This window comes from Nerophis lumbriciformis, linkage group LG39, assembly GCF_033978685.3.
Source record: "Nerophis lumbriciformis linkage group LG39, RoL_Nlum_v2.1, whole genome shotgun sequence".
Taxonomy (NCBI): Eukaryota; Metazoa; Chordata; class Actinopteri; order Syngnathiformes; family Syngnathidae; genus Nerophis; species Nerophis lumbriciformis.
The window spans coordinates 11,565,001-11,592,904 of record NC_084586.2 but is presented as its reverse complement, the minus strand read 5'-3'; the positions used below and the strand labels follow the sequence as shown (position 1 = coordinate 11,592,904).

The following is a 27,904-nucleotide window of genomic DNA, read 5'->3' as shown; positions in this document are numbered from 1 at the left end:
CTTACCGACCTCGAAGCAATTTTATGAATGACAAGTGTGACCAGTAGATGGCAGTGAAACATGAGAGATACGTGTAGACTGCAATATGACGCCAGTAAACACCAAAACTGAAAATAAAGAACGATACACACGGCACTAAAAAATCTGTCAAAATTTTTAGTACGACTTTGAAGCCGCACCGCTTGATGGAATGTCGGCCAATTACGGCTACTGTAGCGATGTTGCATCTATTTGAAAGTATTGGTTGTGTTCCATTTGAGGACCAGCCAAATGTTGGTTAGTATTACTGTCAGAATAATTGTATGTAAGTTATCACAAAACGTTGTGTTTCAATGAGTTCCCGGCGAGCAGACAAAAGCTGTCTTTGATCTTACCAATCAAAAGGCTTGTAAAACTCCACTGTGTAGGATGGGAAGCAACATGAAGGTGTCCGTTTCTTTGATGTATTGTAATCCACAGGAAGATTTTGTCTTGATCTACAAAGCGGAGAGAAAGCAGGACCTGACTCCCCCCCAGGCGACCATTTCTTTGAACTGTTTTGTAACCGAGGGCGATGGCTGTTTACGACCCCCCTCCCTTAGAAACAGCTGTTGCCATGTAATCAGGGAAAGTCCAAATAAAAGAGGAGGCGTACAATCTTTCGTCAGAGCGTGGTGGGACACTGTCCAAGGGTACAGGTCTATGCGTTTCTCCTCATTGAGCCAAATTTAATTCTGTCTCTGTTTAATTCCTTGCTTCTTGTCTTGTTTAATAGATGCCATCAGTGTTTGAACCTGACAATTACCTTGCCCTTGTCAAAGTAATTGATAATCTGCTGGTAGAGCTGGTCCTTCAGCTGGCACTGAGTGGAAGCATGGTAACCATCTCGCTGGGTCAGGTGGGCGGCGCACGCCTCGTCGGACCACTGCGGGAAGAAAAGGACGGGTTTAAAAGATGGAAGGGAGAGAGCGTGAGGCCGCCCGGTGCTGCTCATTGATCGCCCCAACGGCTGGGCCGCGGCATTTACATGCTAAAAGGATTTGTGCTGATTGAAGGCGCTGGCTGCTGACCCCGCCATCGACAAAATAGGGGACGAACCCGTCAGCAGTTATTACTATTAACTGGGGAGCTCATCATTATCATAAGGGTCCTGGATATCATTTATTAATACACACAAACTGAAAATGTCCATTTACACATACAATTGCTATTACCAGGGGAACACAATTGACAGAATGTTTGGGCGTGAGGGCAAAGACTCCATTAAGGGCTCCAATGTACAAACCCCGTTTCCATATGAGTTGGGAAATTGTGTTAGATGTAAATATAAACGGAATACAATGATTTGCGAATCATTTTCAACCCATATTCAGTTGAATATGCTACAAAGACAACATATTTGATGTTCAAACTGATAAACTTTTTTTTTTTTTTTTGCAAATAATCATTAACTTTAGAATTTGATGCCAGCAACACGTGACAAAGAAGTTGGGAAAGGTGGCAATAAATACTGATAAAGTTGAGGAATGCTCATCAAACACTTATTTGGAACATCCCACAGGTGAACAGGCAGATTGGGAACAGGTGGGTGCCATGATTGGGTGTATAAGTAGATTCTATGAAATGCTCAGTCATTCACAAACAAGGGTGGGGCGAGGGTCACCACTTTGTCAACAAATGCGTGAGCAAATTGTTGAACAGTTTAAGAACAACATTTCTCAACCAGCTATTGCAAAGAATTTAGGGATTACACCATCTACGGTCCGTAATATCATCAAAGGGTTCAGAGAATCTGGAGAAATCACTGCATGTAAGCAGCTAAGCCCGTGACCTTCGATCCCTCAGGCTGTACTGCATCAACAAGCGACATCAGTGTGTAAAGGATATCACCACATGGGCTCAGGAACACTTCAGAAACCCACTGTCAGTAACTACAGTTGGTCGCTACATCTGTAAGTGCAAGTTAAAACTCTCATATGCAAGGCGAAAACCGTTTATCAACAACACCCAGAAACGCCGTCGGCTTCGCTGGGCCTGAGCTCATCTAAGATGGACTGATACAAAGTGGAAAAGTGTTCTGTGGTCTGACGAGTCCACATTTCAAATTGTTCTTGGAAACTGTGGACGTCGTGTCCTCCGGACCAAAGAGGAAAAGAACCATCCGGATTGTTATAGGCGCAAAGTTGAAAAGCCAGCATCTGTGATGGTATGGGGGTGTAGAGATGCGCGGATAGGCAATTATTTCATCCGCAACCGCATCAGAAAGTCGTCAACCATCCGCAATCCACCCGATCTAACATTTGATCAGAACCGCATCCGCCCGCACCCGCCCGTTGTTATATATCTAATATAGACGATGCAAGGCATTAGTGAGGTTATACAGCTTTTGCCTGTTAAAGAAAGGAGACTGATCCAATGCAGCACAGACATTCGCGTGCCACGCTGTCACGACCCAGACGCACACCAGTGCGCAATCATATGGGAGCCGCGCTGAGCGCACCTCCAAGCGCGTCTCGCTGCCGGCGACGGCCGGGTATGGGCCCGACGCTCCAGCGCCATCCATTTTCAGGGCTAGTTGATTCGGCAGGTGGGTTGTTACACACTCCTTAGCGGGTTCCAACTTCCATGGCCACCGTCCTAGCTGCTGTCTATATCAACCAGGGTGAGCCCCACCCCTTTCGTGAGCGCACTGCGCGCGGAGTGACCCCTGTTACGCGCCCCCGGCAACAGGGGTGGCGGGCAGGTAAGCTGCGCGGGCGGAGCGCGCGGAGTGACCCCTGTTACGAGCCCCCGGCCACGGGGGTGGCGGGCAGGTAAGCTGCTTACCTGCTGCGCGTGACGCCGGCCGCGGCGAAGGCGGACGAGGCGGGGTGTCGGTGCGGTGGGCGCGGTGGTGACCCTGGACGTGCGTCGGGCCCTTCTCGCGGATCGCCTCAGCTACGGCTCCCGGTGGGGCCCTCTCGGGGGAAGGGGCCTCGGTCCCGGACCCCGGCGAGGCGTCCCTTCTCCGCTCCGTAAAAGTGTCCATCTCTTTTGTTTTTTTTCTTCTGTTGTGGCATATGCAGCAGGTGCCTGCTCGTTTTTCGTATGTGGGTAACAACATTTAACTATGTATATATATTTCCCAATTGGTTTAACTGCCACCCGCCTGAATCTATTTAAAATCTAATTTTTCTTTATTTCAACCACCCGATCCGACCCGACCCGCGGATAAAATCTAATTTTTTTTAATTTCATCCGCCCGATCCGCGGATAATCCGCGGACTCCGCGGTTGTGCCCGCAAACCGCGCATCTCTATGGGGGTGTATTAGTGCCCAAGACATGGGTAACTTACACATCTGTGAAGGCGCCATTAATGCTGAAAGGTACATACAGGTTTTGGAGCAACATATGTTGCCATCCAACCATGGACGCCCCTGCTTATTTCAGCAAGACAATGCCAAACCACATGTTACATCAACGTGGCTTCATAGTAAAAGAGTGCGGGTACTAGACTGGCCTGCCTGTAGTCCAGACCTGTCTCCCATTGAAAATGTGTGGCGCATTATGAAGCCTAAAATACCACAACGGAGACCCCCGGACTGTTGAACAACTTAAGCTGTACATCAAGCAAGAATGGGAAAGAATTCCACCTGAGAAGCTTAAAAAATGTGTCTCCTCAGTTCCCAAACGTTTACTGAGTGTTGTTAAAAGGAAAGGCCATGCAACACAGTGGTGAACATGCCCTTTCCCAACTACTTTGGCACGTGTTGCAGCCATGAAATTCTAAGTTAATTATTATTTGCAAAAAAAAAAAAAAAAGTTTATGAGTTTGCACATCAAATATGTTGTCTTTGTAGTGCATTCAACTGAATATGGGTTGAAAAGGATTTGCAAATCATTGTATTCCGTTTATATTTACATCTAACACAATTTCCCAACTCATATGGAAACGGGGTTTGTAATATATTCATGCATATTCATGGCAGGGGGGCCTTTATCCCCAAGATGCATGACCGTGCGTACCTTGAGCAGCTTGGCGTGCAGCAGCAGCGTGTAAGCCGCCTCTGTGTAGTTGTCGCACTCTTTGTGGAGGTCGCACAGCTTGTACAGGTACCTGATGGGACACACACACACACATACTGGTTATCATTTGGAATGGGGACCAAGTATTTGATCATCACTGGTGGGGACCACCCTTTCTACAGGTTGTGGAGGCATAACAAAAAAGAGGTAAAATGTCCACTGCCCAGTTAGCTCATACACGTCTTTAAATCTCTGGATTGATGAAGTAATGTGCTGATCATTCTTACTGGGGGAAAAAAGAGTTAATATGGTTCATGGGGACCAAATTTAAATGATTTTGCATAATTCACACAAATTTGTATGTGACTACTGAGGACCATTTAAAAAAAAAAAAAAGAAGTTCAAAGTAAATATGACATGATGGTCAGAATACAGCACTACAACTGTCCTCTTATAGGAAGTTTCACCACTTAAATGTTCAAGCAAATCCTGCATCTTCTGTGACATTACTGAAAACTGCTATTTAGCAGTAATGAAGTTGTCTGCAACTCCAACTACCATATATAGAAGGATGGAACATTCTGAATGTGAATCATACTTTTAAGGTAATAATGTTTTATAATCATGCTGTATGAAAATGTCATCCTAAGGGACACTAAACCAGATTTTGTTTTGGGAAAAATATATTAGTTTTAACTAAGGATGGATACCATACAGAATCACAGTACTATTAATGCCTTTTCAAGAACATTCATTTTCTCTTTTACCAATATTTGAAACATGTAAACAAAGTACCGTATTTTTCGGACTATAAGTCGCTCCGGTGTATACGTCGCACCGGCCGAAAATGCACAATAAAGAAGGGAAAAAAACATATATAAGTCGCACTGGAGTATAAGTCGCATTTTTGGGGAAATTTATTTGATAAAACCCAACACCAAGAATCATACTTGCCAACCTTTAGACCTCCGATTTCGGGAGGTGGGGGGTGGGGGGTGGGGGCGTGGTTGGGGGCGGGGCTAAGAGGAGAGGAGTGTATTTACAGCTAGAATTCAGCAAGTCAAGTATTTCATATATATATATATATATATATATATATATATATATATATATATATATATATATATATATATATATATATATATATATATATACACACATATATATATATATATATATATATATATATATATATAAGAAATACTTGACTTTCAGTAAATTCTAGCTATATATATATTTATTTTATTATATATATATATATATATATATATATATATATATATATATATATATATATATATATATATATAAATAAATAAAAGAAATACTTGACTTTCAGTGTTCATTTATTTACATATATACACACACACACATAACACTCATCTACTCATTGTTGAGTTAAGGGTTGAATTGTCCATCCTTGTTCAATTCTCTGTCACTATTTTTCTAACCATGCTGAACACCCTTTCGCAGGTACCCACAAAGGTTTCGAGTACCACCAAAAAAACTGAATCTCTGAAGACAGTATAAAAATCTGTGTTAAAGGTGTACAAATACTGTTTGTATAATAAGCATGTTATTTTTTTACAAATGAGGGTTAAGAGTTCAGTACTAAAAAAAAAAAGAAAAGAATGTGGCTTAAGTACAGTTTTTTAATTGAGCTGCCGCATTTTTTGGTGGGTTGTTTATTTATTTTGAGTAACTTCTATACATTTCTAAAAGGGGAGGAATGTAATAGTGATCTATGTTTGTCTGTTGCCATCTCCTGGTGAATGTTGGCTATAGCGTACTAGGGTTACTTTTTGGTTGGCCAAAGATTTACGTGGTGTTGCGCACCTGACGTCACTCAGGTCCGCATGGAGCTGGAGGGGGCGTGGCTTCCAGCTCCGCCTGAATTTCGGGAGATTTCCGGGAGAAAATTTGTCCCGTGAGGTTTTCAGGAGAGGCGCTTAATTTGGGGAGTCTCCCGGAAAATCCGGGAGGGTTGGCAAGTATGCCAAGAATAGACATTTGAAAGGCAATTTAAAATAAATAAAGAATAGTGAACAACAGGCGCCTAATGTACAGAATAATTCTGGTTGTGGTTACCGACCTCGAAGCAATTTTATTTGGTACATGGTGTAATGATAAGTGTGACCAGTAGATGGCAGTCACACATAAGAGATACGTGTGGACTGCAATATGACGCCAGTAAACAACGCCAAAATTTCCATTGAAAATAAAGAACGATACACGCGGCACTCAAAAATCCGTCAAAATGTTTTAGTATGACTTTGAAGCCGCACCGCTTGATGGATTGTCGGCTCGTTACGGCTACCGTAGTCAGAGATACAAGTACCGTATTTTTCTGAGTATAAGTCGCTCTGGAGTATAAGTCGCACCGGCCGAAAATGCATAATAAAGAAGGAAAAAAAACATACATAAGTCGGATGGATACCATACAGAATCACAGTACTATTAATGCCTTTTCAAGAACATTTATTTTCTCTTTTACCAATATTTGAAACACGTAAACAAAGTACCGTAATTTTCGGACTATAAGTCGCTCCGGAGTATACGTTGCACCGGCCGAAAATGCACAATAAAGAAGGGAAAAAAACATATATAAGTCGCATTTTTGGGGAAATTTATTTGATAAAACCCAACACCAAGAATAGACATTTGAAAGGCAATTTAAAATAAATAAAGAATAGTGAACAACAGGCGCCTAATGTACAGAATAATTCTGGTTGTGGTTACCGACCTCGAAGCAATTTTATTTGGTACATGGTGTAATGATAAGTGTGACCAGTAGATGGCAGTCACACATAAGAGATACGTGTGGACTGCAATATGACGCCAGTAAACAACATCAAAATTTCCATTGAAAGTAAAGAGCGATACACACGGCACTCAAAAATCTGTCAAAATGTTTTAGTACGACTTTGAAGCCGCACCGCTTGATGGATTGTCGGCTCGTTACGGCTACCGTAGTCAGAGATACAAGTACCGTATTTTTCTGAATATAAGTCGCTCCGGAGTATAAGTCGCACCGGCCGAAAATGCATAATAAAGAAGGAAAAAAAACATACATAAGTCGGATGGATACCATACAGAATCACAGTACTATTAATGCCTTTTCAAGAACATTAATTTTCTCTTTTACCAATATTTGAAACATGTAAACAAAGTACCGTATTTTTCGGACTATAAGTCGCTCCGGTGTATACGTCGCACCGGCCGAAAATGCACAATAAAGAAGGGAAAAAAACATACATAAGTCGCATTTTTGGGGAAATTTATTTGATAAAACCCAACACCAAGAATAGATATTTGAAAGGCAATTTAAAATAAATAAAGAATAGTGAACAACAGGCGCCTAATGTACAGAATAATTCTGGTTGTGGTTACCGACCTCGAAGCAATTTTATTTGGTACATGGCGTAATGATAACTGTGACCAGTAGATGGCAGTCACACATAAGAGATACGTGTGGACTGCAATATGACGCCAGTAAACAACACCAAAATATACTTTTCAGTTCTTATGTGTCTTGTGCATGTTAAGAATTGACAATAAATCATCTTGAATCTTGAATATTATGGTAAGAGTCATTCAAATAACTATAACATATAGAACATGCTATACGTTTACCAAACAATCTGTCACTCCTAATCGCTAAATCCCATGAAATCTTATACGTCTAGTCTCTTACTTGAATGAGCTAAATAATATTATTGATATTTTACGGTAATGTGTTAATAATTTCACACATAAGTCGCTCCTGAGTGTAAGTCGCACCCCCGGCCAAACTATTAAAAAAACTGTGACTTATAGTCCGAAAAATACGATAACCCAAATTTCCCTGTTGTGGGATCAATAAAGGATTATCTTATCTTACCTTAAACCGCAGAAATAAAATACAAACTCATTTAAACTTTTATTTTTACTTTTTATTTTTAACAACATTGAACTTAAAGAACATAAACAATTGTTCTACTTAACCAGTCTTGCTGATTATCTCTTAATCTACTATTTTACCTGCAATCTACTTTTGTAGGCCGTAATGCGGTTGTACACATACAACTTCAATGGACACCTAACCCAGCTACAGCCCGATGAGGGGGCTGCTGTGCAAATGTCTCACACTCAAAATAACCAGTAAACATGTTTTATGGGCCAAAGCGTAAAAATCACTTAGGCATCTTCAGAATGGATCTGACTATCATTTAAAAAGGTTTCCCTTTAGGGGACCTGTTTTTTTGTCCCCATACCATCACAGGTCCCCTGAAGGTGACTGTGTAAACAGAGCGATGTCCCCATTAAGTAAGCATTACCAGAACACACACACACACACACACACACACACACACACACACACACACACACACACACACACACACACTTGTATTTTTTACCTTCTTGAGACCTCCGAATAATAGCTATTTCTTTAGCACCACCATTTCTAGATATATAAAGTTTGTATTTACAACATTAATATTATATACATACTATGCAAATATAAAAAAGCTTGTTTGAAAAATAATTTTACTCAACGCAAGTCAAAATTTTACAAGAAAAACGGAACATTTGTGCAATATTATGATATTAAGTTTTGACTTTTACTCAATAACAGTCACAATTTCACATGAAAAGCTTAAAAAGAGTCATAATTTTACCCGACAAAAGTCACAATTTTATAAGAAAACTTAAAAAATGTTGCCCATATTATAATAATAATCGGAATTTTACTTGGCAAAATTAAAACAAAAGTCATCATTTTACTCCAAAAATGTCACTATTTTACAAGAACAACAAAAAAATGGGCAATATTGTGAAAAAAGTCAGAATTTTATAAGACAAATGTCACCATTTTGCATTAAAAAGTAATCATTTTAAATAAAAAAAGGAATAATTTTACAAGAAAATATTGCAATATTACAGAAACAGAAAGAATATGAGAAATTGTCCAATTTTTTTAGAAAACAGTCGACACATTTTGATAAAAAGACTGCTTTTAGTTGGGGTTTTTTGTAACTGGTTTTTAATCTTCATTATTTACTTCAAGTTATTACAGTATGTGTCAGGACTTGGTCTTGGCTGTGTGCTTTTCCGGGATGCAACGGAAAGTTGGCTCGGGCGAGACGGGAATGTAAGTAAATTTTTTTATTTAAATACTATAAATACAAAAAAAAGGATCAAACAAAAAGCGCGCACAGTGGCGGAGAATAAACTATGAAACCAAAAAGACTATAAACATGGAACAAAAACTTACTTGGCTTGGACAAAAATAGTTGCATGAAGAATGGACATGGAAAGAATGGACAGAGCATAAATGTGGTGATGTCATCAGGACGAACAACAGAAAATGAAAAGCTTAAATAACACAGACATGATTAACGAAAACAGGTGCGTGACTCAAAACGTGAAACAGGTGCGTGACGTGACAGGTGAAAACTAATGGTTGCTATGGTGACAAACAAGAGTGTACAATGAGTCCAAACGTGGAACAGGTGAAACTAATGGGTAATCATGCAAACAAGACAAGGGAGTGAAAGGCCAGAAACTAAACAAAACATGACTAAGACAAAACATGATTACACAGACATGACAGTATGTCTCTATATACATATTTATTTTATTTTTAAATTAATTTTGGCCAAAGTGGGCGCATTTGAATTTCTCACATACACTTGTTATTACATACCAGAGGGGGAGCACTTAAATTTTTTACACACACTTGTTATTTCATATGTTGACCAGAGGGGGCACTTTTAAAACCGACAAACAGTCCATTTGAAAAAATCCCTCCTTTTTGGTACCACCCTCATTTTTGATAGATTTCACCACCAGGGGTGCAAGTGAGACATTCTCTATTAGATGCAATGGTTTTCCGTATTGGGACCATGATTTATGTCCTAACTTGTTCACACCTCCTCATATGGAAGCTACTTTTCCTTGTTGATGTCTCAAGAGGGGTAGAAACAACACACACACACACACACACACACACACACACACACACACACACACACACACACACACACACACACACACACACACACACACGCTCCAACTCTCTAAATCAAATATTGCAACTACTTATAATAATTAAGAATGCCATTAAAAAATGCGCGCCAGGAAGTCCTTACCTGATGTACATCTCCTCTCTGTCGATCTCCTTGTAAAAGTTCTGCGAGGACAAAGAGAGACATGGTCCATTAAAAAGCGCCTGTACTTTTTATGAAGCTTGAAAGTGTAATAAATGATAAATGGGTCATACTTGTATAGCGCTTTTCTACCTTCAAGGTACTCAAAGCGCTTTGACACTATTTCCACATTCACCCATTCAGTTGCCGTGCAAGGCCCTAACCACGACACATCAGGAGCAAGGGTGAAGTGTCTTGCTCAAGGACACAACGGACGTGACGAGGTGGGGATTGAACCAGGAACCCTCAGGTTGCTGGCACGGCCACTCTCCCGACCGTGCCACGCCGTCCGTATTAAGTGTGTAAGAACAGTGGAAGTTCTCTACACGCTTCACATTTAAGCAAATATTTGATCTCAAGTCAAAGGGCAATTGTATAGAAAGAAACTTTTCCATCTACAAACCCCGTTTCCATATGAGTTGGGAAATTGTGTTAGATGTAAATATAAACGGAATACAATGATTTGCAAATCATTTTCAATCCATATTCAATTGAATATGCTACAAAGACAACATATTTGATGTTCAAACGCATAAACTTTATTTTTTTTTGCAAACTTACAATTTCATGGCTGCAACACATGCCGAAGTAGTTGGGAAAGGGCATGTTCACCACTGTGTTACATGGCCTTTTCTTTTAACAACACTCAATAAACGATAGGGAACTGAGGAAACTATTTGTTGGAGCTTTGAAAGTGGAATTCTTTCCCATTCTTGTTTTATGTAGAGCTTCAGTCGTTCAACAGTCCGGGGTCTCCGCTGTCGTATTTTACGCTTCATAATGCGCCACACATTTTCGATGGGAGACAGGTCTGGACTGCAGGCGGAGCCAGGAAAGTACCCGCACTCTTTTTTTTACGAAGCCACGCTGTTGTAACATGTGCTGAATGTGGCTTGGCATTGTCTTGCTGAAATAAGCAGGGGCGTCCATGAAAAAGACAGCGCTTAGATGGCAGCATATGTTGTTCCAAAACTTTTCAGCATTAATGGTGCCTTCACAGATGTGTAAGTTACCCATGCCTTGGGCACTAATACACCCCCATACCATCACAGATGCTGGCTTTTCAACTTTGCGTCGAAAACAGTCTGGATGGTTCGCTTTCCCTTTGGTGTGGATGAAACGATGTCGAATATTTCCAAAAACAATTTGAAATGTGGACTCGTCAGACCACAGAACACTTTTCCACTTTGCATGAGTCCATCTTAGATGATCTCGGGCCCAGAGAAGCCGGCGGCGTTTCTGGGTGTTGTTGATAAATGGCTTTCGCTTTGCATAGTAGAGCTTTAACTTGCACTTACAGATGTAGCGACCAACTGTATTTAGTGACAGTGGTTTTCTGAAGTGTTCCTGAGCCCATGTGGTGATATCCTTTAGAGATTGGTGTCGGTTTTTGATACAGTGCCGTCTGAGGGATCGAAGGTCACGGTCATTCAATGTTGGTTTACGGCCATGCCGCTTACGTGGAGTGATTTCTCCAGATTCTCTGAACCTTTTGATGATATTATGGACCGTAGATGTTGAAATCCCTAAATTTCTTGCAATTGCACTTTGAGAAACGTTGTTCTTAAACTGTTCGACAATTTGCTCACGCAGTTGTGGACAAAGGGGTGTACCTCGCCCCATCGTTTCTTGTGAAAGACCGAGCATTTTTTTGGGAAGCTGTTTTTATACCCAATCATGGCACCCACCCGTTCCCAATTAGCATGCACACCTGCGGGATGTTCCAAATAAGTGTTTGATGAGCATTCCTCAACTTTATCAGTATTTATTGCCACCTTTCCCAACTTCTTTGTCACGTGTTGCTGGCATCAAATTCTAAAGTTAATGATTATTTGCACACAAAAAAAAATCAAATATGTTGTCTTTGTAGCATATTCAATTGAATATGGGTTGAAAAGGATTTGCAAATCATTCTATTCCGTTTATATTTACATCTAACACAATTTCCCAACTCATATGGAAACGGGGTTTGTAATTTTACATTTTTTTCTCTATTTCCGCAGCCATCCACCGTACAGCCGTGTTACTAGAAATGTGAGACATGCTCACTGTTAGCACACATGCTAATTATTAGCATTTTAATGTAAGCATGCTAACGTTTTATGCTAGTTCTGTAGGTCTTTAACAAGCAGTCCTGCAGTGTATTTACTTGTGTGTGATACCATGTCCGATACAAGCAGTCCTGTAGTGTTTACTTGTGTGTGATATCATGTCCGATACAAGCAGTCCTGTAGTGTTTACTTGTGTGTGATATCATGTCCGATACAAGCAGTCCTGTAGTGTTTACTTGTGTGTGATATCATGTCCGATACGACCAATTCTGCAGTGTTTACTTGTGTGCAAAATCATGTGCGAGCGATACAAGCAGTCCTACAACGCGTTTACTTGTGTGCGACATCATGTCCGATACAAGCAGTCCTACAACGTGTTTACTTGTGTACAATATCATTTGCGATACAAGCAGTCCTACAACGTGTTTACTTGTGTGTGATATCATGTCCGATACAAGCAGTCCTACGACGTGTTTACTTGTGTGCGACATCATGTCCGATACAAGCAGTCCTACAACGCGTTAACTCGTGTGCGATATCATGTGCGATACAAGCAGTCCTGCAGCGTGTTTACTTGTGTGTGATATCATGTCCGATACAAGTAGTCATACAACGCGTTAACTCGTGTGCTATATCATGTGCAATACAAGCAGTCCTACAACGCGTTTACTTGTGTGCGACATCATGTCCGATACAAGCAGTCCTACAACGTGTTTACTTGTGTACAATATCATTTGCGATACAAGCAGTCCTACAACGTGTTTACTTGTGTGTGATATCATGTCCGATACAAGCAGTCCTACGACGTGTTTACTTGTGTGCGACATCATGTCCGATACAAGCAGTCCTACAACGCGTTAACTCGTGTGCGATATCATGTGCGATACAAGCAGTCCTGCAGCGTGTTTACTTGTGTGTGATATCATGTCCGATACAAGTAGTCATACAACGCGTTAACTCGTGTGCTATATCATGTGCAATACAAGCAGTCCTACAACGCGTTTACTTGCGTGTGATATCATGTACATACAAGCAGTCCTGCAGTGTGTTTACTTGTGTACAATATCATGTGTGATACAAGCAGTCCTGCAGCGTATTTACTTATGTGTGATATCATGTACGATACAAGCAGTCCTACAACGCATTTTCTTGTGTGTGATATCATGTGCGATACAAGCAGTCCTGCAGTGTATTTACTTGTGTGTGATACCATGTCCAAAAAAAGAAGTCCTGCACCATGTTTACTTGTGTGTGATATCATGTCCGATACAAGCAGTCCTGTAGTGTTTACTTGTGTGTGATATCATGTCCGATACGACCAATTCTGCAGTGTTTACTTGTGTGCAAAATCATGTGCGAGCGATACAAGCAGTCCTACAACGCGTTTACTTGTGTGCGACATCATGTCCGATACAAGCAGTCCTACAACGTGTTTACTTGTGTGTGATATCATGTCCGATACAAGTAGCCATACGACGCTTTAACTCGTGTGCGATACCATGTGCGATACAAGCAGTCCTACAACGCGTTTACTTGTGTGTGATATCATGTACATACAAGCAGTCCTGCAGTGTGTTTAGTTGTGTGATATCATGTGTGATACAAGCAGTCCTGGAGCGTGTTTACTTGTGTACAATATCATTTGCGATACAAGCAGTCCTGCAGTGTGTTTACTTGTGTGTGATATCATGTCCGATACAAGAAGTCCTGCAGTGTTTAATTGTGTGCAATATCATGTGTGATACAAGCAGTCCTGCAGCGTATTTACTTATGTGTGATACCATGTCCGATACAAGCAGTCCTGCAGTGTTGACTTGTGTGTGATACCATGTCCAAAAAAAGAAGTCCTGCACCATGTTTACTTGTGTGTGATATCATGTCCGATACAAGCAGTCCTGTAGTGTTTACTTGTGTGTGATATCATGTCCGATACGACCAATTCTGCAGTGTTTACTTGTGTGCAAAATCATGTGCGAGCGATACAAGCAGTCTTACAACGCGTTTACTTGTGTGCGACATCATGTCCGATACAAGCAGTCCTACAACGTGTTTACTTGTGTGTGATATCATGTCCGATACAAGCAGTCCTACAACGTGTTTACTTGTGTGTGATATCATGTCCGATACAAGTAGTCATACAACGCGTTAACTCGTGTGCGATATCATGTTCGATACAAGCAGTCCTACAACGCGTTTACTTGTGTGCGACATCATGTCCGATTCAAGTAGTCATACAACGCGTTAACTCGTGTGCGATATCATGTGCGATACAAGCCGTCCTACAACGTGTTTACTTGTGTGTGATATCATGTCCGATACAAGCAGTCCTACAACGTGTTTACTTGTGTGTGATATCATGTCCGATACAAGTAGTCATACAACGCGTTAACTCGTGTGCGATATCATGTCCGATACAAGCAGTCCTACAACGTGTTTACTTGTGTGTGATATCATGTCCGATACAAGTAGTCATACAACGCGTTAACTCGTGTGCGATATCATGTGCGATACAAGCAGTCCTACAACGCGTTTACTTGTGTGCAACATCATGTCCGATACAAGCAGTCCTACAACGTGTTTACTTGTGTGTGATATCATGTCCGATACAAGTAGTCATACAACGCGTTAACTCGTGTGCGATATCATGTGCGATACAAGCAGTCCTACAACGTGTTTACTTGTGTGTGATATCATGTCCGATACAAGTAGTCATACAACGCGTTAACTCGTGTGCGATATCATGTGCGATACAAGCAGTCCTACAACGTGTTTACTTGTGTGTGATATCATGTCCGATACAAGCAGTCCTACAACGTGTTTACTTGTTTGTGATATCATGTCCGATACAAGTAACTTGTGTGTGATATCATGTCCGATACAAGTAGTCATACAACGCGTTAACTCGTGTGCGATATCATGTGCGATACAAGCAGTCCTACAACGTGTTTACTTGTGTGTGATATCATGTCCGATACAAGTAGTCATACAACGCGTTAACTCGTGTGCGATATCATGTGCGATACAAGCAGTCCTACAACGTGTTTACTTGTGTGTGATATCATGTCCGATACAAGCAGTCCTACAACGTGTTTACTTGTTTGTGATATCATGTCCGATACAAGTAGTCATACAACGCGTTAACTCGTGTGCGATATCATGTGCGATACAAGCAGTCCTGCAACGCGTTTACTTATGTGCGACATCATGTCCGATACAAGTAGTCATACAACGCGATATCATGTGCGATACAAGCAGTCCTACAACGCGTTTACTTGTGTGCGACATCATGTCCGATACAAGCAGTCCTACAACGTGTTTACTTATGTGTGATATCATGTCCGATACAAGCAGTCCTACAACGTGTTTACTTGTGTGTGATATCATGTCCGATACAAGTAGTCATACAACGCGTTAACTCGTGTGCGATATCATGTCCGATACAAGCAGTCCTACAACGTGTTTACTTGTGTGTGATATCATGTCCGATACAAGTAGTCATACAACGCGTTAACTCGTGTGCGATATCATGTGCGATACAAGCAGTCCTACAACGCGTTTACTTGTGTGTGATATCATGTACATACAAGCAGTCCTGCAGTGTGTTTAGTTGTGTGATATCATGTGTGATACAAGCAGCCCTGCAGCGTGTTTACTTGTGTACAATATCATTTGCGATACAAGCAGTCCTGCAGTGTGTTTACTTGTGTGTGATATCATGTCCGATACGACCAATTCTGCAGTGTTTACTTGTGTGCAAAATCATGTGCGAGCGATACAAGCAGTCCTACAACGCGTTTACTTGTGTGCGACATCATGTCCGATACAAGCAGTCCTACAACGTGTTTACTTGTGTGTGATATCATGTCCGATACAAGTAGTCATACGACGCGTTAACTCGTGTGCGATATCATGTGCGATACAGGCAGTCCTACAACGCGTTTACTTGTGTGTGATATCATGTACATACAAGCAGTCCTGCAGTGTGTTTAGTTGTGTGATATCATGTGTGATACAAGCAGTCCTGCAGCGTGTTTACTTGTGTACAATATCATTTGCGATACAAGCAGTCCTGCAGTGTGTTTACTTGTGTGTGATATCATGTCCGATACAAGAAGTCCTGCAGTGTTTAATTGTGTGCAATATCATGTGTGATACAAGCAGTCCTGCAGCGTATTTACTTATGTGTGATATCATGTACGATACAAGCAGTCCTACAACGCATTTTCTTGTGTGTGATATCATGTGCGGTACAAGCAGTCCTACAGTGTTTACTTGTGTGTGATATCATGTCCGATACAAGCAGTCCTACAACGCGTTTACTTGTGTGCGACATCATGTCCGATACAAGCAGTCCTACAACGTGTTTACTTGTGTGTGATATCATGTCCGATACAAGCAGTCCTACAACGTGTTTACTTGTGTGTGATATCATGTCCGATACAAGTAGTCATACAACGCGTTAACTCGTGTGCGATATCATGTGCGATACAAGCAGTCCTACAACGCGTTTACTTGTGTGCGACATCATGTCCGATACAAGTAGTCATACAACGCGTTAACTCGTGTGCGATATCATGTGTGATACAAGCCGTCCTACAACGTGTTTACTTGTGTGTGATATCATGTCCGATACAAGCAGTCCTACAACGTGTTTACTTGTGTGTGATATCATGTCCGATACAAGTAGTCATACAACGCGTTAACTCGTGTGCGATATCATGTGCGATACAAGCAGTCCTACAACGCGTTTACTTGTGTGCGACATCATGTCCGATACCAGCAGTCCTACAACGTGTTTACTTGTGTGTGATATCATGTCCGATACAAGTAGTCATACAACGCGTTAACTCGTGTGCGATATCATGTGCGATACAAGCAGTCCTACAACGCGTTTACTTGTGTGCGACATCATGTCCGATACAAGTAGTCATACAACGCGATATCATGTGCGATACAAGCAGTCCAACGTGTTTACTTGTGTGTGATATCATGTCCGATACAAGCAGTCCTACGTGTTTACTTGTGTGTGATATCATGTCCGATACAAGTAGACATACAACGCGTTAACTCGTGTGCGATATCATGTCCGATACAAGCAGTCCTACAACGTGTTTACTTGTGTGTGATATCATGTCCGATACAAGTAGTCATACAACGCGTTAACTCGTGTGCGATATCATGTCCGATACAAGTAGTCATACAACGCGTTAACTCGTGTGCGATATCATGTCCGATACAAGCAGTCCTACAACGTGTTTACTTGTGTGTGATATCATGTCCGATACAAGTAGTCATACAACGCGTTAACTCGTGTGCGATATCATGTGCGATACAAGCAGTCCTACAACGCGTTTACTTGTGTGTGATATCATGTACATACAAGCAGTCCTGCAGTGTGTTTAGTTGTGTGATATCATGTGTGATACAAGCAGCCCTGCAGCGTGTTTACTTGTGTACAATATCATTTGCGATACAAGCAGTCCTGCAGTGTGTTTACTTGTGTGTGATATCATGTCCGATACGACCAATTCTGCAGTGTTTACTTGTGTGCAAAATCATGTGCGAGCGATACAAGCAGTCCTACAACGCGTTTACTTGTGTGCGACATCATGTCCGATACAAGCAGTCCTACGTGTTTACTTGTGTGTGATATCATGTCCGATACAAGTAGTCATACGACGCGTTAACTCGTGTGCGATATCATGTGCGATACAGGCAGTCCTACAACGCGTTTACTTGTGTGTGATATCATGTACATACAAGCAGTCCTGCAGTGTGTTTAGTTGTGTGATATCATGTGTGATACAAGCAGTCCTGCAGCGTGTTTACTTGTGTACAATATCATTTGCGATACAAGCAGTCCTGCAGTGTGTTTACTTGTGTGTGATATCATGTCCGATACAAGAAGTCCTGCAGTGTTTAATTGTGTGCAATATCATGTGTGATACAAGCAGTCCTGCAGCGTATTTACTTATGTGTGATATCATGTACGATACAAGCAGTCCTACAACGCATTTTCTTGTGTGTGATATCATGTGCGGTACAAGCAGTCCTACAGTGTTTACTTGTGTGTGATATCATGTCCGATACAAGCAGTCCTACAACGCGTTTACTTGTGTGCGACATCATGTCCGATACAAGCAGTCCTACAACGTGTTTACTTGTGTGTGATATCATGTCCGATACAAGCAGTCCTACAACGTGTTTACTTGTGTGTGATATCATGTCCGATACAAGTAGTCATACAACGCGTTAACTCGTGTGCGATATCATGTGCGATACAAGCAGTCCTACAACGCGTTTACTTGTGTGCGACATCATGTCCGATACAAGTAGTCATACAACGCGTTAACTCGTGTGCGATATCATGTGTGATACAAGCCGTCCTACAACGTGTTTACTTGTGTGTGATATCATGTCCGATACAAGCAGTCCTACAACGTGTTTACTTGTGTGTGATATCATGTCCGATACAAGTAGTCATACAACGCGTTAACTCGTGTGCGATATCATGTGCGATACAAGCAGTCCTACAACGCGTTTACTTGTGTGCGACATCATGTCCGATACCAGCAGTCCTACAACGTGTTTACTTGTGTGTGATATCATGTCCGATACAAGTAGTCATACAACGCGTTAACTCGTGTGCGATATCATGTGCGATACAAGCAGTCCTACAACGCGTTTACTTGTGTGCGACATCATGTCCGATACAAGTAGTCATACAACGCGATATCATGTGCGATACAAGCAGTCCAACGTGTTTACTTGTGTGTGATATCATGTCCGATACAAGCAGTCCTACGTGTTTACTTGTGTGTGATATCATGTCCGATACAAGTAGACATACAACGCGTTAACTCGTGTGCGATATCATGTCCGATACAAGCAGTCCTACAACGTGTTTACTTGTGTGTGATATCATGTCCGATACAAGTAGTCATACAACGCGTTAACTCGTGTGCGATATCATGTGCGATACAAGCAGTCCTACAACGCGTTTACTTGTGTGTGATATCATGTCCGATACAAGTAGTCATACAACGCGTTAACTCGTGTGCGATATCATGTGCGATACAAGCAGTCCTACAACGCGTTTACTTGTGTGCGACATCATGTCCGATACAAGTAGTCATACAACGCGATATCATGTGCGATACAAGCAGTCCAACGTGTTTACTTGTGTGTGATATCATGTCCGATACAAGCAGTCCTACGTGTTTACTTGTGTGTGATATCATGTCCGATACAAGTAGACATACAACGCGTTAACTCGTGTGCGATATCATGTCCGATACAAGCAGTCCTACAACGTGTTTACTTGTGTGTGATATCATGTCCGATACAAGTAGTCATACAACGCGTTAACTCGTGTGCGATATCATGTGCGATACAAGCAGTCCTACAACGCGTTTACTTGTGTGTGATATCATGTCCGATACAAGTAGTCATACAACGCGTTAACTCGTGTGCGATATCATGTGCGATACAAGCAGTCCTACAACGCGTTTACTTGTGTGCGACATCATGTCCGATACCAGCAGTCCTACAACGTGTTTACTTGTGTGTGATATCATGTCCGATACAAGTAGTCATACAACGCGTTAACTCGTGTGCGATATCATGTGCGATACAAGCAGTCCTACAACGCGTTTACTTGTGTGCGACATCATGTCCGATACAAGTAGTCATACAACGCGATATCATGTGCGATACAAGCAGTCCAACGTGTTTACTTGTGTGTGATATCATGTCCGATACAAGCAGTCCTACGTGTTTACTTGTGTGTGATATCATGTCCGATACAAGTAGTCATACAACGCGTTAACTCGTGTGCGATATCATGTCCGATACAAGCAGTCCTACAACGTGTTTACTTGTGTGTGATATCATGTCCGATACAAGTAGTCATACAACGCGTTAACTCGTGTGCGATATCATGTGCGATACAAGCAGTCCTACAACGCGTTTACTTGTGTGCGACATCATGTCCTATACAAGCAGTCCTACAACGTGTTTACTTATGTGTGATATCATGTCCGATACAAGCAGTCCTACAACGTGTTTACTTATGTGTGATATCATGTCCGATACAAGTAGTCATACAACGCGTTAACTCAGCGTTTCTCAAAGTGTGGGGCGAGCCCCACTGGTGGGGAATAGAGACATGACAGGTGGGGCGCGAGGAACGGGAGGAAATTTCACTTTAAAATTTTTTTTTAATTATTATATTCTTAGATTTTTTTTTTTACTATGCTTTCACTTTGTGATTCTGTCTGTGAAATCCGCTATATAAATAATGTCATGTCTGTATTATCATGTTTTGTTTTAAGTCATGTTTTGTTTAGTTTCTGTCTTTTCACTCCCTTGTCTGGTCACCATAGCAACCATTAGTTTTCACCTGTCACGTCACGCACCTGTTTCACGTCTTGAGTCAAGCACCTGTTTTCGTTAATCATGTCTGTAGTATTTAAGTTCAGTGTTTTTCAGTTTGTTTTTCTGACGACCTCGCACCCCATACCACAACACATTTATGCTCTGTTCATGCCTCTAACTCTTTTTTTCATGCCGGTTCCATGCCAAGTAAGTTTTTGTTTGTCAAGCCACAGTTAATGTTTTTGTTTAATTGTTCATAGTTTATTCTCCGCCACTGTGCGCGCTTTTTGTTTGATCCTTTTTTTTTGTATTTATAGTTAATAAATAAATCATGTACCTCCATTCCCGTCTCGCCCGTGCCAACTTTCCGCTGCATCCCGGAAAAGCAAACAACCAAGATCAAGTCCTGACAAATAAATGGAAATTACCGGTACTTATTTTTACTGTAGGCTTTATATTTCTCGGTACGAGCGAAAGTTTGACAGACATAGCAACAGTAACTAATGGGGGCGGGGCTAAGCGGAACAAACTTTCGCGCGGATGGGTAGCAGGCTAATGTGTGGATCACAATTACACAAATATATACATTTGTGACTCGCACCTCAAAGGTCGTCGAGCCAGAGCCAGCGCCTGCAGAGAAACAAAAATCTGACGGGCACACACTGTGTCATTCACCGGGAAGCACTCGCGTCAAGGCAGCTCAGCCCCGAACTCAATGAGGTTTTAACAGATGTTGTGAGCGCGGTAAATTTGATCAAAACACGACCACTGAAAGCGCGACTGTTCTCTGCACTGTGTGAGGAAATGGGAGCTGATCATTCAGCCGTGCTGTTTCACAGTGAAGCAAGGTGGCTCTCCTGGGGCAAAGTGCTGTCACTTGCCCTGTCTTGCCAAATGCATAGCTCCTCCTTTTTTTTTTTGCAAAGATTGCAAAGTGGCACTTTTATTGTATTTATTATTGAACTTGATGCAAGTTATTTGATTTATTATTGAACTTGATGCAAGTTATAACACTTTTTTTGATTTATTATTGAACTTGATGCAAGTTATAACACTTTTATTTTATTTATTATTGAACTTGATGCAAGTTATAACACTTTTTTTGATTTATTATTGAACTTGATGCAAGTTATAACACTTGTTTTATTTATTATTGAACTTGATGCAAGTTATAACACTTTTTTTGATTTATTATTGAACTTGATGCAAGTTATTTGATTTATTATTGAACTTGATGCAAGTTATAACACTTTTTTTGATTTATTATTGAACGTGATGCAAGTTATAACACTTTTTGATTTATTATTGAACTTGATGCAAGTAATAACACTTTTTTTGATTTATTATTGAACTTGATGCAAGTTATAACACTTTTATTTGATTTATTATTGAACTTGATGCAAGTTATAACACTTTTTTTGATTTATTATTGAACTTGATGCAAGTTATAACACTTTTATTTGATTTATTATTGAACGTGATGCAAGTTATAACACTTTTTTTGATTTATTATTGAACGTGATGCAAGTTATAACACTTTTTTTGATTTATTATTGAACTTGATGCAAGTTATAACAGTTTTTTTTATTTATTATTGAACGTGATGCAAGTTATAACACTTTTTTTGATTTATTATTGAACTTGATGCAAGTTATAACACTTTTGTTTTATTTATTATTGAACTTGATGGAAGTTATACCACAGCTGCACAGTTATTTTATTTATTATTGAACTTAATGTTATTTTATGTTATTGAGTTTGAATGTATACAACTTGATGTTCAATAAATTTGAAAATGTTAAAGCTTGGCATTAGCGCTCTGTTGGGGCGATGGGGGCAGGTGGGGCTTGAAAACTCCCCCTTGTCCAAAGTGGGGGATGACAAAAAAAGTTTGAGAACCACTGCGTTAACTCGTGTGCGATATCATGTCCGATACAAGCAGTCCTACAACGCGTTTACTTGTGTGTGATATCATGTACATACAAGCAGTCCTGCAGTGTGTTTACTTGTGTGTGATATCATGTCCGATACAAGAAGTCCTGCAGTGTTTAATTGTGTGCAATATCATGTGTGATACAAGCAGTCCTGCAGCATATTTACTTATGTGTGATATCATGTACGATACAAGCAGTCCTACAACGCATTTTCTTGTGTGTGATATCATGTGCGATACAAGCAGTCCTGCAGTGTATTTACTTATGTGTGATATCATGTGGGATACAAGCAGTCCTGTAGCGTGTTTACTTATGTGTGAAAGAAAAAAAATTTCTTTTTGTACAGTTAAGACTTAAAACTCACAGATTCTGACACTCGGCACCATCAGGAGCTTGTCTCTTGGGAAATGAGGTTGGGTGGCAGTTTCGGACGTGATAAGAAGCCCAACTCCGAGATGGCGAGTGTCAATGACATCACCTGACCTCCACCTCGCCCAAGCAAACAAAAAGTGTGTTTTGGACTCACGAGCACGTTGACGGTGCAGCTCATGCGGTTCTCCTTGTTCTCGTCGTGCATGATGGTGCGGTAGTCCAGCAGCCTCTCCAGGAGACGCACCACCAGGCCCACAAAGTTCTCGCCGGTTTTGGCCAAGTACTTGTGCTTCCTGCAGTGCTCCAGTAAACTGGCGAGAGATGACTGTTAGAAGATTTTTTTTTTCCCACTGGGACGGGGACACCGTGAGCTTACATCTTCTGGAAGAGAACTTTGTACTGCTCGTCCCCGCGGCCGCCCTCCACCTCGTGATCCAGCTTGGTGATGATCTCGTTCTCGAACTGCAATCACACAAATAATCAGCCTTGGGTTCTTAAAGCCTTTTAAGACCATCTCACCCTCCATTTTCTCCTTGTTTTATTTTTAGCCCCAACTTTTGCTTTCTTTGCTTCATTACATTGCTGCTGCAGCTTGTGGACAGTGCACTGCAAAAAGTCAGTGTTCAAAAACAATTTAAAAAAATACAAAAAATTAGGGGTATTTTATTTGAACTAAGCAAAATTATCTGCCAATAGAATAAGAAAATTTGGCTTGTCAAGATTTTCCAAAACAAGTCAAATTAGCTAACCTCAATTAACCCCAAAATACGTTAAAATAAGTATATTCTCACTAATAACAAGTGCACTTTTCTTGGTAGAAAAAAAATAGATTTTTTTGCTCAATATGTTGAAAAATATTCTTAAATTAAGCCATTATCTTGACATAATGATATTACATTTCTTGAAACCAGCAAACTTATACTAAAACTAATTTATTGTTCTTAATGGAAAGGCAACAAGGCAACCGCTTGTTACTCTCGGGGTCTACTAGCCGCTCAGGCAAATCATATTGTCTAAAAATGCATTTTTCCATGGATAACATGACATCATCGCGCCAAGTGCGTGCTCTTTCAGTCAATTAGTGCGCATATATACAGCCCGGCCCCCTCCCAATTAGCTGAAACGCTGGTTTCTTGCAGCGCTCCGTTACCTTTTAAGCCCTTAGTCTCCTCCAAGATAAATTTATTCAACAAAGAAGTGTAAAAACAACCTTAAAAGACACCCTGGTCGAGGTAACAATAACAAGCACGGTGCCATTTAAGGGACCCTACGCTTAGAAAATGTACATGGCTGCATATTCTCCATTTAGCTGGAGTGCTCTGTTTTCCTGCAGCCCTTAATCTCCTCTTGGATAACATTATGTAAAGTACTACTAGAGAAAAGCATAAAACATCCCTTGCTAAAAGTGACATCGACACATGGCTGCACACATTACAGAGTCTCTACTTTTCTCTGGCACTCCGTTTTCATTCGGCCCTCAGTCTCCTCTAAGATAAAATGATCTGAGATACAAGCGTAAAAACAACTCTAAAAAGACGCCTTGGTAGAGGTTACAAGCATGGTGCCATTTAAGGGACCCTACGCTTAGAAAATGTACATGGCTGCAAATTCTCTATTTAGCTGGAGTGCTATGTTTTCTGCAGCCCTTAATCTCCTCTTGGATAAAATTATCTAAACTACTACTAGGGAAACGCATAAAACAACCCTTGCTAGAAGTGACATCGAGACATGGCTGCACACATTACAGAGTCTCTTCTTTTCTGCGGCATTTCGTTTCCATACGGCCCTCAGTCTCTTCTAGATAAAATTATTTGAGATAGAAGCGTAAAAACAACTCTAAAAGACGCCTTGGTAGAGGTTACAAGCATGGTGCCATTTAAGGGACCCTTCGCTTAGAAAATGTACATGGTTGCATATTCTCCAGTCAGCTGCAGTGCTCTGTTTTCCTGCAGCCCTTAATCTCCTCTTGGATAAAATTATCTAAAGTACTACTAGGGAAACGCATAAAACAACCCTTGCTAGAAGTGACATCGACACATGGCTGCACACATTACCGAGTCTCTTTCTAAGATAGCTCTTGTTATCTTACGGCCCTCAGTCTCCTCTGAGATAAAATTATCTGAGATAAAAGCGTAAAAACAACTCTACAACACACCTTGGTAGAGGTAACAAGCATGGTACTATTTAAGGGACCCTACGCTTCTATCTACATAGAATCTACATAGCTGCATATTCTCCATTTAGCTGGAGTGCTTTGTTTTGCTGCAGCCCTCAATCTCCTCTTGGATAAAATTATCTGATTTACTGCTACGGAAAAGCATAAAACAACCCTTGGTAGAAGTGACATCGGCACATGGCTGCACACATTACAGAGTCTCTTCTTTTCTTTTTATGGCCCTTAGGCTCCTCTAAGATAAAAGTATCTGCGATAGAAGCGTGAAAACAACTCTAAAAGACACCTTGGTAGAGGTAGCAAGCATGGTGCCATTTAAGAGAGCCCACTTTTAAAAAGTGTACATGGCTGCACATTCTCCAATTAGCTGGAACCCTATGTTTTCTTGCAGCCCTCAATCTCCTTTAGGGTAAAACTATTGGGGGGAAAAGCATAAAAACAACCTTTGATGGAATTGACATTGGCACATGTTTGCAGACATGACAACATATCTACTTATCTGCAGCACTCCGTTATCTTATGGCCCTCAGTCTCCTTCAAGATAAAAATATCTGAGATAGAAGCGTATTAGGAACCCTAAATGATGCCTTGGTGGAGGGAACAAGCATGGTGCCATTTAAGGGAGCCCACATTTAAAAGAATGTACATGGCTGCACATTCACGTAGCTGGAGCGCTCTGTTTTCTTGCAGCCCTCAGTCTCCTTTAGGGTAAAACAATTGGGGGGGGGGGAGCATAAAAACAACCTTTGAAGGAATTGACATTGGCACATGTCTGCAAACATGACAAAATCTCTACTTATCTGCAGCACTCCGTTATCTTACGGCCCTCAGTCTCCTCTAAGATAAAAATATCTGAGATAGAAGCGTATAAGGAACCCTAAATAACGCCTTGGTGGAGGTAACAAGCATGGTGCCATTTAAGGGAGCCCATATTTAAAAAATGTACATGGCTACACATTCATTTCGCTGGAGCGCTCTGTTTTCTTGCAGCCCTCAGTCTCCTTTTAGGGTAAATCTATTGGGGGGGAAGCATAAAAACAACCTTTGATGGAATTGACATTGGCACATGTCTGCAGACATGACAACATCTCTACTTATCTGTAGCACTGCGTTATCTTACAGCCCTCAGTCTCCTCCAAGATAAAAATATCTGAGACAGAAGCGAATAAGGAACCCTAAATGACGCTTTGGTGGAGGTAACAAGCATGGTGCCATTTAAGGGAGCCCACATTTAAAAGAATGTACATGGCTGCACATTCACTTAGCTGGAGCGCTCCGTTTTCTTGCAGCCCTCAGTCTCCTTTAGGATAAAACTATGGGGGGGGAGCATAAAAATAACCTTTGAAGGAATTGACATTGGCACATGTCTGCAAACATGACAAAATCTCTACTTATCTGCAGCACTCCGTTATCTTACGGCCCTCAGTCTCCTCCAAGATAAAAATATCTGAGATAGAAGCGTATTAGGAACCCTAAAAGACGCCTTGGTGGAGGTAACAAGCATGGGGCCATTTAAGGGAGCCCATATTTAAAAAATGTACATGGCTACACATTCACTTAGCTGGAGCGCTCCGTTTTCTTGCAGCCCTCAGTCTCCTTTAGGATAAAACTATGGGGGGGGGAGCATAAAAATAACCTTTGAAGGAATTGACATTGGCACATGTCTGCAAACATGACAAAATCTCTACTTATCTGCAGCACTCCGTTATCTTACGGCCCTCAGTCTCCTCCAAGATAAAAATATCTGAGATAGAAGCGTATTAGGAACCCTAAAAGACGCCTTGGTGGAGGTAACAAGCATGGGGCCATTTAAGGGAGCCCATATTTAAAAAATGTACATGGCTACACATTCACTTAGCTGGAGCGCTCCGTTTTCTTGCAGCCCTCAGTCTCCTTTAGGATAAAACTATGGGGGGGGGAGCATAAAAATAACCTTTGAAGGAATTGACATTGGCACATGTCTGCAAACATGACAAAATCTCTACTTATCTGCAGCACTCCGTTATCTTACGGCCCTCAGTCTCCTCCAAGATAAAAATATCTAAGATAGAAGCGTATTAGGAACCCTAAAAGACGCCTTGGTGGAGGTAACAAGCATGGGGCCATTTAAGGGAGCCCATATTTAAAAAATGTACATGGCTACACATTCACTTCGCTGGAGCGCTCCGTTTTCTTGCAGCCCTCATTCTCCTTTAGGGTAAAAGTATTGGGGGGCGGCGGCATAAAAACAACCTTTGAAGGAATTGACATTGGCACATGTCTGCAGACATGACAAAATCTCTACTCATCTGCAGCACTCAGCCCTCAGTCTCCTCCAAGACAAAAATATATGCGATAGAAGCATATAAGGAACCCTAAATGACGCCTTGGTGGAGGTAACAAACATGGTGCCATTTATAGGCTCCCACGCACAGAATATGTGCAGCCAAACAGGATTTCCCCTGATGCAGAAAAGCTTGGTTTTATCCCATAACGAGGCGTAGCATTAAGTTCCTCTCAGCGCCACTGTTGCTAATCGCGGCACAACAAAATACAAAATGAGATTTGCAGAATTACAAGCAAGCTTGCGGCTACAGAGCGTTTACTTTATTTTGTGTGTGTGCGTGTCTGTGTGGTCCCCGCGCTGCGTTTATTATTCCCCACATTCCCGCAGTAACGCCCACTGTTTGCCATTAAGTCTGCATGTTAGCTCTCAGCCAATATATGCACCCCCCCTCCCCCACCTCCCTGTGTCTCACTGCTATTTTATTGCAGTAGTAGTAGTAATAGAGGAGGACGCACCCGCTGGAAGCTGCACGTGAAGTGGAACTCGCACTGCATCATGT

General features: G+C 41.3%; 1 protein-coding gene across 1 annotated transcript in view; it reads right to left on the bottom strand.

The window, feature by feature from the left end:
* Window positions 1–27,904, bottom strand: part of dock1 (dedicator of cytokinesis 1) — a 533,069-nt gene that overhangs the window by 104,791 nt on the left and 400,374 nt on the right. The window contains exons 33-38 of the mRNA XM_061931733.1: window positions 27,861–27,904; window positions 23,283–23,368; window positions 23,061–23,217; window positions 10,117–10,157; window positions 3,986–4,076; window positions 785–904 (exon numbers count right to left, since the gene is read on the bottom strand). The exon at window positions 27,861–27,904 is cut by the window's right edge and continues 105 nt beyond it. Coding sequence (XP_061787717.1) covers window positions 785–904; window positions 3,986–4,076; window positions 10,117–10,157; window positions 23,061–23,217; window positions 23,283–23,368; window positions 27,861–27,904 — 539 coding nt within the window. The remainder of the gene's footprint in view (window positions 1–784; window positions 905–3,985; window positions 4,077–10,116; window positions 10,158–23,060; window positions 23,218–23,282; window positions 23,369–27,860) is intronic.